General features: G+C 37.3%; 1 protein-coding gene across 2 annotated transcripts in view; it reads right to left on the bottom strand.

The window, feature by feature from the left end:
* Positions 1 to 13,184, bottom strand: part of ORC5 (origin recognition complex subunit 5) — a 66,079-nt gene extending 52,895 nt beyond the window's left edge. Inside the window, exons 1-5 of one of the 2 annotated variants that reach the window (XM_065743650.1) lie at positions 13,102 to 13,184; positions 10,649 to 10,782; positions 9,650 to 9,742; positions 4,998 to 5,195; positions 1,405 to 1,479 (exon numbers count right to left, since the gene is read on the bottom strand). In XM_065743650.1, the coding sequence (XP_065599722.1) occupies positions 1,405 to 1,479; positions 4,998 to 5,195; positions 9,650 to 9,742; positions 10,649 to 10,759 (477 nt within the window). In that variant the 5' untranslated portion in view covers positions 10,760 to 10,782; positions 13,102 to 13,184. Of the gene's footprint in view, positions 1 to 1,404; positions 1,480 to 4,997; positions 5,196 to 9,649; positions 9,743 to 10,648; positions 10,783 to 10,876; positions 11,130 to 13,101 lie in introns of those variants that run through there. The other variant, XM_065743652.1, reaches the window with a different exon arrangement.
* Positions 13,185 to 14,462: the final 1,278 nt, after the last annotated feature.

Here is a 14,462-nt window from a genome sequence, read left to right as displayed (position 1 = left end):
AATCAAGCATCCCATCCTTCACAAATGATGCCCTGTTCCACAAAATCTTTGGCCACTAATGAACACCCTTGCCTCCTAAAAATGAAAGTAAAAGATGAAGTAAGTCTGCCCCTTTGACATTTGTCTAAGATATCAGTATTAGGAACCATGAGCAAACTTATTTGGAGATCACTTTTGAACTTGAAGATGCTGCTTTAGCACATTTAAAAACAAAAACAAAAAAAATCATGTTTTTTGATCCCTGAACAGTAGGGGCTACGCTTCCCTCATTTATTGTCACACAGTTTGTTGCTGCTTTAGGGCAGCAAACTCTACAATATGGGCAAAACAGACAAGAAGGGACAGAAAAACGTATCAGCTGCCAAGATTAAAAACACAGCTGTGAATGATACTTTGTTCAGTAAACAGTGAAATCAGTGTCACCAGAAAATTACTGACTAGCATATACAAGTTCTTGAGGTACAAAAAAAAAGTCCTCTATTTAGTTATTCAGACATTTCAAGATAGCACCATTTTCTGAATTTGTTTTCTATTTATTTTCAGAGAATACACAGAGAATTTTTACTTCTTCCAAGGGAAAAGCCTAGATAATTCAGAAGTGAAAGAGGACAAGATACTGAGTTTCACTTTCAAATCAGAAACATACTATGCTGCGATTATGGTAGAAATGTAAAAACCTTCTGCCATCATCAAGCATGTTCTCAGCTGCTGAGCTGAGCAGGTCCAGCTACAACCAATAGTTCATACTATTCTGAAAAAGGCCATCAAGAAATGATCTCAAGTTTCACATGGGAGAAAACTGAGGAAAACCAACATTTCTTGAGTTGCAAATTCATGCTTCTGATGCTGTTCACTCTATTCAATTTATCTCTCTGAGTCAGCCTGACTCAGATGTAGACTTTGGATCCACACACTAACATCTACAAATGGTAGAAAGGTTAGGTTTTTTTATTTATCTGTTGTTGGTACAAAGTATATAGGATCTGTGTTGAACTTTTGTCTGGTAGATTACAGTCTTCTTTTTTTTTGCTTTTTTTTTTTTTTTGGAAGTTAATAAATGAAGAGTAGAAAAACTTCACATTCTTCTCAAAAACAAAAGCATACCATAAAAGACTGCTATATATTTGGCATCAGCATCACCATCAGAAGGTATTTTTAAACTTTACATTTGTTTGATTATATTGAAGGATATGATAAACCTGCCAGTATTTAAATTCTGGTTTACTCTCAGGTTTTGACCACTGCTGGTTGCTTATTTTCCAGAAAACAGACAAATAAATCAACCTTGCAGCTTTTCTAATCTATGGAATCATATGTCACAGGGAGTCTAGACAGACATATCTCACATGCAGTTACTTTTAATGTAGAAAACATACACTATTTTTTTTTTCTTGAGATACTCACCAATTCTTGAAGCCTAAGAAATGCTGGCAGAATGTTTGCTTCCATTTCCCTTAGCTGTTCCGCTCGATCCAGTACCTTTAACAAAATAATGATCTCATTATATAGACAATGTTAACATGAAATCCATTCTCAGCTGCTGGAGACACATTTCACTAACAGCTCTCAAACAACAAGAAACTAAGTAGGAAGTCACGTTAGGTAGTGAACATCGGAGAGTTTATTGCTTCAGGTGTGCTTCCAGAAAGCTCAAACAGCTCTGCCTTCCAAACAAAACATACAATCCCCAGAAAAGCTACATTCCTATGCCTTACAGCAGCAAGAATTAAGAAGTACATAAATAAGTCAAGAAAACTGTAATATTAATTTATAACCACTGAAATCTCAATTTTCTCCTAAATTGTTCTTCTATTAAAAATTGGGTATTACTCTATATTAACACATTTACTGAAGGAGAGTTGTCTCATACCACTATTAAGTTATGTCTCTGAAGTAATTAAGAGCTACCACTTAGCATCTTCAACTAGCTAACACATGGAGTTCATACAATTGAATTTTGAGAGAAACTCTTCTTACCATAGTTTGTAGCGTGGAAGTTTATGGACTTTAATTGTATTTTATGTAAACTTTGTGTAGTACTAACAGATATGTTGTGTATGCACAGCTTATACAAGGAACACTATCTAAAAAACTGAACATTTTGATCCTAGAGGGGAAAAAACAGGAGCATAAAAAACATATGTGGTCATCCTTCAGGAAAAAAAAACAAAACAAAACAGCAAAAAACCTTATTCTCAATATACTTGGAATCCTGACATGAAGGAAAAAAAAAAAGAACAATCATTCATTTTGTATTCTATTGACTATCATAATACAAATGTAAGTTCTGAAGTTTGTTACTTCCTCTGAATTACTGCTCCTGAAAGAGAAACTATCAGTCTCTGGAAAATTTCATTAGTCTACCCTTTTACCACATCAAAATGTTATAACATCTATTGTTTCTGTTGTTCACAATAAGGAAAATAATTCAATGCAGGCAACCAAAGAACAGGTTATGTAAAGAGTACTTAAAAATAAAACTGAAAAGAAAAAAAAGTAAGTGGGATTATCACTGAGATAATAGTTCAACATCCTTAGGACTACTATATCTTAAAATAAATTACAATATAACCATGTTGTACTGACATTCCTATTTGGTTCATATAATAACCAAATTCAGGGATGAAGACAGCTGACTAGGTTTACTCAGAACTGCTTGAAAACATTGTTTCTAAAGAAATATTCCTCAGTAGGCCCACTAACAGGCAATACTGAATACAAAGCTTTAGGCCCTTGACTGAAGGAGATCTTACTATTTCCCTAAATGGGAAACAAAATAGAGTCGTTACTCACAGCATGCAAAATTTACTGCGACACTGGCCTACAGAATACATCACATTTCATGGAAATGACCAACACAGGCCTATAAGTCTGTATTTATATACAATCTATAAAACTTATTATTTATTTTTAATGTAAATTTGTCACATTTTTTTAAACCAAAAAGTGCATTTCACAAATGACTGCTGAGTAACATTAAAACAGCAGATTCTTACTTCTGTACAGCACTGAATACTGTAGATGTACAAAATCAATAGAAGTTAGATCTGCTCTATTTTTTCAGTTATAAAAAATAAATTTCTTTTTAAGTAATCACAAGCATGCAGCACCCGTGCTTGAGTTAACAGAAGCGTTTATAATCCTTTGCTTGAAAGTAAACATTTATCTTAATTCACTATGAATTAATTAGGCTGAAACATTAGATTATTTAGTACCAAAATGAAATAAAATAAATTAGTCTTGCCAGTTGATGTTACCAGCACAGCAGTCTTCCATCAGTCTCAATTTAAACCATTCTACCATAAACCCAGATGACACAGGTTAATATACATGAATTGATTTCCTGGGTTCCTGTCTGCTCCCATGCAGAACAGAACTGAAATGCTAATTTAATACTTCATTCTTCTGATTCAGCAACTCTTTACCCGAAACAATTGAAACTTCCTATTATTTAATGTTTTGTTTTCTGTAACTACTGTTCAGGAACATTCTGATTCCCAGATCAATAATAATTTTAATATAACTCTTGATGCATTCTTTACTGATGCAGATTAGGTTTTTCTAATTCAAATATTAAACTGAAAAGAAGTAAGGATTTAGTATATATTCTGCGAAATTTCCTATTGTTTTAGTGCTAAATCTTGTTTTTATGGAATTGTTGAAAAATGTCAATACTGCATTTTTGTCTCTAAACTAAATTGATTTACTTATAAGAAATTTATTATATATTTTAGGTACTGGTTTAGGGTTTAATTTTTTCAATTTTGGAGAGTAAATTTTATCAACCTCATGAGCTTTATCAGTTAGCATTGGCTCCCCTAAACACAATATTAAGTGGCTTTTTTTTTAATGGATATAAAAACATTAACTACAACCTGTGAAACGATATAGAATTTTCTGTGTGATTCTGCACTTCTTGTTTGACTACAAAAAAGCAAAGCAGTCTGTTCTCCAACTGCATGCAAACTGATAATCTCAGGTGTTTTGACTTCCAATCGAGTCATTTTCACATTTCAATAAATAATGAATGTGACCTCTTTTAACCAATTGTTTAATTCCTAATTCTGTGCTGAAAATTCAGTTCACATGTTTCCTAGATTTACTATGTATGCACATACACAATTACATATCACCATATTAACAGAATTTATTCAATTAAGTGAGAACTAGAAGAAGTTTTATACATCCTCCCCTTAGAGCTCTTGCAGGCTTCACATTTACTTCAGTATTCATCCGTTGGCACAAACAATTCTGTTAATGATGTCTGCAAATGTTTACTACTTGAAGTAGTCAGATTACCACAGGAAAAAAGTATTAGTGTTCTAATCCTACACTGATTCAATCAATGATCCGAGTTCTCATATTTTCTTCCACAGACTGCTTGTTTCTTCTACTTGAGTATGTCATCAAATCTTTCACTGCAGGACATTTTTGACATCTCAATTTTAAAACCTCAGTCCATGTCTCCAAGGGCAACAAGTTAAACACAAGATCTTTACATTTACAGTGGAAATTGTAAGTTTTAATTCCTTACTATGACTTATGACTTGTAGCTATTCTAGTCAACAAAAGGTTATCATCAGTGTGCTCCATAATGCACTTCATCCCTGCTTCCCACTTCTGCCTTCTTCTTTGTGAAATTATCTAATTCACAAAGAACTATCTCAGCATGACTTAATTATGAAATAACAGGCTCTCTATAGATATTACTATAAGAGACTTAATCCAATTATACATTTTAATTTATGGCAATTGGTTAGTATGTTATCCAGCTTTGTGTATTAAAAAAACTCAAAAGAAAAATAGGAAAAATATCCTTCACAAAGAAAGTAAACCAGCTGAAAAAAATCTTTCCAGTATCAACAGATTGTGAACATGGTCCAGAAAACCATTTTGTGAAAACTGTTCTAATACATACATCACACATACAAATTATTGACAACAATTACATCCACATAACCAAAACAAAACATACGCACCAAAATTAAATTACTTACAACATACAGTGTTTGATCTTGAAGATTCTGACTCACAATAGATTGTTTAAAAAGACGCACAAAATCATTGAAGGTATCACAAGGCACATGAGAAGCTTGCTTTCCTTCAGAAGAACAGTTTTGCAACTGGATGAGAATTTCTTCTAAAAGAAGTCGTGAAGTAAAGTATTCCACACAGTTCACAAACACATGAGGAAGCTGAAAAGGATAAAAATATCCAACTTCATTTCTATACTGTATTTATAGTGCTTTCCCAATAGAAATACTCCAAAATCAACTTTCCCTTTCCATATGAAGAAGTGAAAGAAACCAAACACTGCCAACAGCAGAGAGCATAAACCAAAACCAAACCGTTGCCATAGATGAATAATTACTTAGGTATCTGGTCAAACTATCACATACAGTGACGTTAAGAGAGATCTAACAAATCCTCACATGAAACATATAAAGTACCTTCCAGTTATGTTTTAAAATTTCCCTTTTGAGAGCAAAACACCAAAAGAAAACCAAATAGCATTTTGATCAAAGAAAAGATGAGACAAGCACAACACATTACAGTCTCATAAAATAACCTATTACAAATTACAGTTTCTGGATAGCATGAACTTCTCAATCTTATATTATAAAGAAAGTAATCTAGCAGCACACTCTTCAAAGAAATTACTCAATGTTTTTGGCATTCATTGTATACAAATGACCCCAAGATGAAGTGCAAGATTCTGTATCAGGCACGTGATAAGCATGCTTGTGCAAAATATTCTATTTAAAATGGATCTCTTCAGAGCAAACAGCACGTGAAATACAGAGTATGTCACACTCTGGCATGATAAACCATAATTTGTATTGATAAGGACATTTTAAGTAATATTGAAAAATACAGTCAATTGTCCATAATTAGAAGAGATACAGGACTACAGAACAGCACCAGTTTTCAAAGCTACAAAAGGCAAAGCAGACAATTTTCTATCAACTTCACGGTTTAAGAAATAGGCAGTTTGCTTAGTTCCATACTCTGCTGAAGGGTAAGCTTTTTTTCTTAAACACTGAATATGAAAACCTCTGGAAAACATTAGACATTGGGATACACATTCAGTACTTGCAAAATTAAACTTCCGATAAGGAATGTGTGCATAGACAGAGACTAGGTATAAGTTTTCTCTATATATGTATAAAGTATTTAATATAGATACACATATATATAGGTTCATAGGTTCATTAGGTTGGAAAGGACCTACAAGATCATCTAGTCCAACCATCCTCCTATCACTATCCCTACCCAACTACTAAATCAAATCCCTTAGCACCTCATCTAAACGCTTCTTGAACAGCGCTAGGGATGGTGCCTCAACCACCTCCCTAGGCAGGCCATTCCAGTGCCTGACCACTCTTTCAGAGAAAAAATGTTTCCTCAGGTCTAATCTAAATCTTCCCCGGCGCAACTTGTGGCCATTCCCTCTCGTCCTGTCATTATTCATCAGGGAGAAGAGGCCCACCCCCACCTCGCCACAACCCCCCTTCAGGAAGTGGTAGAGTGCAATAAGGTCTCCTCTGAGCCTCCTCTTCTCCAGACTAAACAATCCCAGCTCCCTCAGCCACTCCTCGTAAGACTTGTGCTCCAGACCCCTCACCAGTTTTGTTGCCCTTCTCTGAACACGCTCCAGGGCTTCAATGTCCTTGTAGTGAGGGGCCCTATATAAGACTATACATAAGTACTTTATTCTAGTCTTTCTACTTCGAATACTACATATGGCACATGATTCAGCAGATGTGGGCAAGTATAGATACATGCTTGCATACATATATATGCTCAACATACCAAAAGCATTCTTACGATGTTTATCACTATTAAAAGGGGCTTTGTCTCCAAAAGAATTTACTTAAAATGATCTACCACTTCCATGGCAGAAAGAAAGCTAGGTGTTTTAATACTGGATTCACAAAACCACAGTATGTAGGAAATGTCTATATTTGGCAATAGAAAATTATGTGGAACAAGCTGCTCCTTAAATCCTACTGCTTTCCTGTACCTACCTGGCCATCTCTGGTTATGTTGCTATTGAGTAGCACAGTGTTAGAAGAAAAGGTCTTGACCACCATTTCCCCCCTTTCTCTGTAGAGAATTTCTCTACAGTAAATGAAAGGGACGCAATAAAAAAAACAAACAGTTCAGTGTATCTGTGATACATACACTCTAAAAAGCCTGAAATATAGAGCTACAAGAACAGACAAGTTCGTGAATTCAGACATGGCTCCAGGATGAGATAGGGAACTGTCAATGGATTTAAATACTTGAATACTTGACTGACAAAAGCATAGGCTCTAACAGATATAAGAGATTTCTGTAACGTCACCCTTCAACTTGGAAGAATTTTAAAACTCATCTTAGGAAATATCAGAAGTATAAGTAAAACTGTTCGTGAATATGTATGTTTGCTAAAAGAAAAAGGACCATAGATGTGGCAAGAGCCTAATACTTTAGAAATCTTCTGCCAACACTGATCCAATAAGGACTAGAAGTACTTAAGACAGTTCCAATCTCCATTATTCTTCAAGACAAGTATTTTCATGAGAAGCATGCATTCAGTCATAATGACTCACAACCATGTAGTTGGGATCCTCAAAAATAATAGTGCACGTGATTTTAAATGAGTATATTTCTCTACCTGCAGTCCTTGCAAGTGAAATAAATCTATTCCTGCTGAAGTCCATCAGTTAGTAACACAAAGGAGCTCCAGTAAAAGTCACCAGGGATGCAACTCATCTCCCAGCAGACAGCACTAAAGCAATTTTCTACCCTAACAACTGAAGGGAAGATAGCACATAGTTCCCGTTACTAGGAATATAAGATCCCAAAGTCAAAACTAGCACTGAGTTTCCACATTGTTTCCAAGAATATGTTGTCTTAGTCCAGCTTTGACCTACTTCTTATCTACTCCTACCCACTTAAGAAAATAACTGGAATCCAAAAGATGTTGGATGGTGAAGCTGAAGAACATTTCTGACAGTGATGCTCATTCAAGAAGAAAAGCAATAGTACCAGCATGAGAATAAGATCCATCTCACCAGTAAAAGGTCTGGCAATGTTGACTTTAGCAAAACAGAAAGACATCTTGAGCATGCACCTATTTTTCCTGGCACAGCAGGGGCTGAATTCTAACAAATTATTTTATATATCATAACAAACACGCTGTTTAGATTTTGAAAGTAATAAAGCTAAGACTCTAACTAGGAAGTACCAGATCTTTTAAACACATTAGACTATAATAAAAACAACTGTGAAATGGTTACTATATCTAGCTAAAATAATTGCAGAAATACATAGGATAGGCAAAATGTTGATGTCAAGAAGTTAAATTAAAAGTTGATACTTTTAATACAAAAATAAACTCAGATCTTCTTTTAAGATTTTTAAGTTTGAGAATGGGTATATTTATTTCCTGTGATCATTTATATGGCATTAACCAATTTCAAATAAAGACGACTTTACTTAGAAAGCAGAAATCCTTGATGTGAATTTTGTTTTGCGTCTGTATGCTCCTTTGCCTAAAATAAAATTGTTGATTCCAATTAGTTGACAGAGTTCACTTATTGCTAGCCACCCAGCTACAACACTATTACATTTATTCAGGACACTCAGTTGCTCCAAAATATTGAGAAAAATGGTCTTACTAATTGGTTTTCTTATGTTAAAAATAGCAAACAGGATACTAGCAGTGGGTTTTAATATATGATGCACATCAAGCCACATTTGGGGAATCTAGTAAAACCAAAACAATTAGCCTATGCAACACTTCATAATGCTTCAAAATTTAGATCTACAAGACTGTATTTTTCCAAAGTTAATATCTTCCTGAATCTACAAGCAGGCTGACTGGAATAAACCAAACATGCTGCAATGAATACAGTGTTCTCCTTGAATCTGCAAAAGTATCAGATCAAATGATGGCAGCCTTGTATTCAACAGTGATTTTCATAATTTCATTGACTTACTTTCCTTTTCCTTTTAAATTTCCAGCAAGCTTGTATCTTTACTCAGAATACTAATGACTGTACAAAGCTCAAGCTTTCAGGACTATATTTAAAAAGATTATGCACATCCAACTGAACGTAACTGAAATTAGTCTATTAACAAAAAGCAAACTTCTACTTTGCCAAACTCTTCTTACTGTTATTCATCTCTCACAGCTGCTCCAGCTATTGGCCCCCAGGACTTTAGGCTAGGAACACACAGCCACAAACACTGCTGGGACACCCAGATACCACCAAAATTTTATTTGTGAGACTTCCATAAGGTGTGTTTTTTTTTGTTGTTGTTTTTTTTAATATCCAAATAAGCTATTAAAAGAGAACTACAAGATACAAAAAAGGTATGCTGCACTACATAAGTAACCCCCTGTCACTGAGAGGGAGGAAGAAAATAGGCTGCGTTTTTTTCCCCATTTTAAACTTTTCTAAGAAAAGGAATTATTCTGTGCTATATCTTAATATGTACTATTCCACATTATAGAAGGGAAAAAAAAAAATCAAGGCAGCAGAAATGGCTGAAGAAACAAACCATCCTGCGAAATCAGACGTATGGCCGAGGGATTATGTTTTCAATCACTCCTCCATTACAAAGTTCTAAATTCAGTATCAAATATAAACAAACTTACCTGTAATGTGTTTAGAAGAGTCTTCATCACGTAGGTCTTTCCACTAGACGTATGCCCATAGATAAAGATGGATGGAAAACTCAAATGCTGACGCTAGGGAAAACAAGTTTAACAAGAAATTTGTTGCTATTTTGATACCTCTTCTGCTTTGTTCTGTTGTGGGTTTTTGTTATTGTTGTTGTTTGTTTTCAACAGAGGATTCATCAATGACATTTTCCCACAAAAAGAAAAATTATCTTTAAAACTGATGTATCAAGTATAATATATGGCGATTAACATGAAACAAACTCACATTGATACCACAATCGCTGAAATGCTAAGAGATTAAGTTCCCAGAATCAAATGTCACAGTGAAACTGCTATAATGTAGGACACACTTTTTTATGAAAGCAAGTTAAGTAGGAGCAAGTGAGAAGAAAAACAGTAGGCTCTTAATACAAACTGATTAAATAACAAACAAAATCCTGGCAAGGGCAAACTGGCAAACTTTGTATTATCATAACTTACACAAATACAAGATGCTTTTCATTAGCACTACAAAATCTTATGGACAGCAACAGAACTACCAAGAATCACGTACCTAAAATTCAGACATGCAGACATAGCAGTTGCAAATAGAATTTCTATATTGCTGCTTTAAAAAAAATAAAATAAAAGAGAGAAAGAAAATAACCCTAGAACTTAAGACCAGGGAAAAAGACAGACTTGTTCTATCTCTGGAAACAAGTTAATACCAGGAACTATCATGAAGAAACAAGGCTTCAAAGACAGTAGGGCACTAACAGTTTTAAGTTTTTGTGGTTCCTTTAAGCTATAAGTGAAAGTTTCCAACCTTTAAATTTACTGGAACCTACCAGTGAAACACTGATGTTAAAGATGTGTAGTTTAAGAAACAAGATGTACTCAATCTACATTCATAATATCACAAACACTCTTCATTCGCTCCGAGATAACAAAACATCATTGTTCCACTCAAATACACAATACAGCAAGCACTACCTCTCCAAATACTGACAGCAACATGGACACCTGGGATTCTCGACAAGGCACTAAATTTTCCAAGCAAAGAAGAGTAGCTGGTGGATAAGCTGGATGTTCAAGATTAGGCATTTTGATGTCCCTGTAGTCTGAATCTGGAAAATAAAAAGCTTTAATTATGATTTGCTGTCATATACCAAAAAGGAGAATAAACAGGAGTTTATATTACATCTAAACAGACATACTAACTCAGGACAATATGAAGACAGCTGCTCCAAAATAAATGCCTACTATTTTATTTGTTGGCCCATGACATCAGACGTGGATGGTGGTGGTATGGCAGTAAAGGTTGAACCTTCCCAGCAATATTCCACTACATTCTGTTGCTGTTGACAGATGTCAGCAGAGGGGCAGCCTGACAGAATGGCATCTGATGTCAAAGTGAAGATGAAGCAAAAGTGTGTCACTGACTTCCTTTACATGGAAAAAAATGAACCTGTTGACAATCACTAACACTAGCTGAACATCTGCAAAGACCAAACCATGGGTGTTAGCACAATGGAAGCTGGACCACGTGGGCAATGTTTTCCTAGCAACAATACCATCATGGTAGCTGTGAAACAGCAGTCATCTTCACTGGTGCAGCTTTTTATGAGAGTATGGCATGCAGGCTCATGTTCATCGCTGGCAGAAACGCACAGCCAATGGTGGTGACTACGTTGAAGAAATAGTTTTGTAACTGAGAATTCACACTATCAAGCAGTGTTGTGCTCTGCATACCAGTTAGTTTCCCATCCGTGGGATGCGCTACTTTTGGAGCAGCCTACATACTATGCAGGGTGGGAAGACCTCACCAAAATAGGGCTTTACTACGTAAGGCATTATACAGCCACTTTCACACAAGGCAGGTTCCAAAAATTAAAATTAAAATGGAAAGGTATGCAATATATCACCAAACAAGTATAATAAAGCATTGTCACATTTAACTAACTGGAGAAACTCATATTTTGGCCTGTCTTTATACACATTTTAAAGTAGAGAGGTCATAAAATGAGAAAAGCAGATTAGTCACAGATGATCATCTTCCTGGACAGCCAGCAAGTTAGGAACTGCAAGTAACAGGCAGGGCATAAGGAAAGATAACAAAATAATAGCTCTTCAGATGTTAAAAGGAAAGCATAGGAAACCAAGCTTAAAGCAACAGAACCATATGAAGAAAATTCACCTGATGATAAAGTCCAAAAATACTAATCAAAAATAGAAGAAGCCAATCACCAGACCAGCCTGGCCCAGGTAAAGCTGTAACATTGGTTACACTCTTATAGACAAGTGGGGAAATAGTGAAGGTTTGACTGTCCATTCACTGGAAAGGCTGCATTTTAGTTACAAAACACAGAAAAATAACTCTGTTCTCCTGCACCTTCTAAAACTTCTGTAAAGATATGTAATACATAAATAAAGAAGTTTTTCCTCACATTCATATGGAACTTCCTATGTTCCAGTTTGTGCCTGTTACCCTTTGGGCACAATACATACATACACACACAGGAGACTGTTTTTTCTTTCTTTACACTGTACCTTCAGTATTTTCAGTGTCTCAGCATTTCAAATTACACTTTTTTTTCGAAGTAAGCACATCACACCTAACAAGGGCAATTCAAAAAACTACATCCGAAACAATCTGAAAAACAGAGAAGTCAATAACTGCAATTATGAGAAACTCAAGTAATGCAGCCATAGGAAAAAAAAAAAAGAATGTTCTTATGTTCAGGGAATTATTATTATTATTTTGCATACCAACAACCATTCAACTAGACCAGGCCCATTCTATCCAATTAAATTCAGAAAGGTCTGCCTATTTGTCTCCTGTACCTATTTAAGTGCCTTCAGAATTCAATGAAGATTTAAAAAAAAAAAAAAAGAATAGCTTAAAGCTTCTCACTGCAAATGAACTAGAAGTAATCATCAGAAGCAGAAGGATAAGATTTAGCCTCCACGGCAAGGGACAAGAGAAGACAAAGTTTTGGAAAGTGCTGAAAGGGAACGTAAGGGCTGCTCTGCAGTGACTGCACTCCCCAGGACTGAGCACGTCTGAATTCATCGCAGATGCAAAACAGCTCCGACCTGCTGATCGCGTCCTGATCACGCACGAAGATGCTTCTCAACCACATCACCTTACACCTCTCAGCTCACTGCCCTCGAAACACCAACCACCAGAGGCACGTCTTTCTACACTTCATCACGGAAACGGACCGAACCCAGACGAGGCTGTAGCCGTGCTCCCCCCCGCCCTCCAGGACAGCGGCTCACGGACAGCCCCGCGCCAGGCGGGCTGAACGCGGAGCCCGGGCCCAGAGGGCAGCTCGGGACAGGATGCGGCAGGGATTCAGCGCCCCGCGACGCCGCGTCCTCGCCTCACCGCATCTCAGAGCTGCGCGACGGGCGCTCGGCCCCGCTCCTGCCCGGCCCCTCACCTCGCTCGCCAGCCGCCCGCTCCCCGCGGCAGCTCGACCATCAGCTCGCTCCGCTCCGCTCCCGCGCCCACGCTGATCTACCGGCTCCCGCGGCCGCCTTCTACGCATGCGCACCGCGCTACCGGTCCCCGTCTCCTCGTGCATTACGCAGGCTCGGAGACTGCACGCATGCGCCCTAGCGACATGAAGCTCGCTGCCGTCAGCGGGACCGTAGCAGCGCGGGAAAAGGCGGGAAGGGACGGTGGAGGCTGCGGGGAGTTTGTGTGGCAGCTGCTGACACTGGGGCGGGGTGGAATAGCTCGGTTGGAAGGGAGCTCGAGCCATCATCAAGTCCAGCTGCATCTTCAGACATAGCCAGAACTTAAAGCTTGATGAAGACGTTATCCAAATGCCTCCTGAACACAGGAGGCATGCATGTCCTGCACAGACATGGGGCATCAGCTTCCTCAATAGGAAGTGTGGCTGCCCGCATGGCACAAAACTTTACCTATTATCCACTCGACCTCCTCAGCGCAGCTTTGTGCCATTGCACCACATTTCTGTCATCAGTTTCCAAGAGGTTGAGCCTGGCACCTCCCTCTGCAATGACACCTTCATAGAACAGTGGTCACCTCTGCTGGTGCAGGTTTTTATGAACGCAGAATGCGCGCTCTTGTTCATTGCCAGAAAAAAATGCATAGCTAATGGTGGTGACTGTAAAACAGCAGCGCTTTGTAGCTGCGAATTTGCTCCATCAATCAGCGTTACTGCATTCTTTGTATATCTTGTCATTGCTATAGATATAAATAGGAGGCATTACTTTTGGAGTGACCTGTGTATACACATTTCAAGACAATTCCTCTTCACTCAGTGCAGCCCAGGCAAGCTAAAAGTTGGACGCTCGTGCTCTACAGGCGTTGATGGCTCAGGCTGCAGTTACTCCCAGGGTCACTGCAGCACCTGTGAATCCATATTGCTTTAAAGTGGTGAGTCTCTTTCTCACCCTTCCATCACTTCATTTTCCTAGGATTAGGGTGGTTATGCAGTGAGCTAGCCCAGGAAGCAAGTCCAGCTGAAATTAACCCGAAGCAAAAAAAGAAAAAAAAATATTTTTGAATAGCCTCACTTCCAAAACCCTAGTTATTGAGTGGGACCATCAGTCCCACTGTCTCATTTAGCTTATAACCTAGAATTCAGACAAAATCCCCAGTAGTAACACTGTTCATAAGTTCATAAGTTCATAAGTCCTTATTTATTGATCCAATAAGTCCTGTTTATTGATCCAAAGTAGTACCCTCACTATCGCAAGGTAAAAAATAAAAATATATCTCTTTTTAAACAATTTAAAATAATTAAGAATATCTATGTTGATTGAAATGGTG

The sequence above is a fragment of the Cyrtonyx montezumae genome, unplaced genomic scaffold, assembly GCF_038088225.1.
Source record: "Cyrtonyx montezumae isolate F1298 unplaced genomic scaffold, pur_monq_1.0 scaffold_3, whole genome shotgun sequence".
NCBI classification, from domain to species: Eukaryota; Metazoa; Chordata; class Aves; order Galliformes; family Odontophoridae; genus Cyrtonyx; species Cyrtonyx montezumae.
Note: the sequence above shows the minus strand (reverse complement) of the source record. Positions and strands in the feature narration are given on the sequence as shown.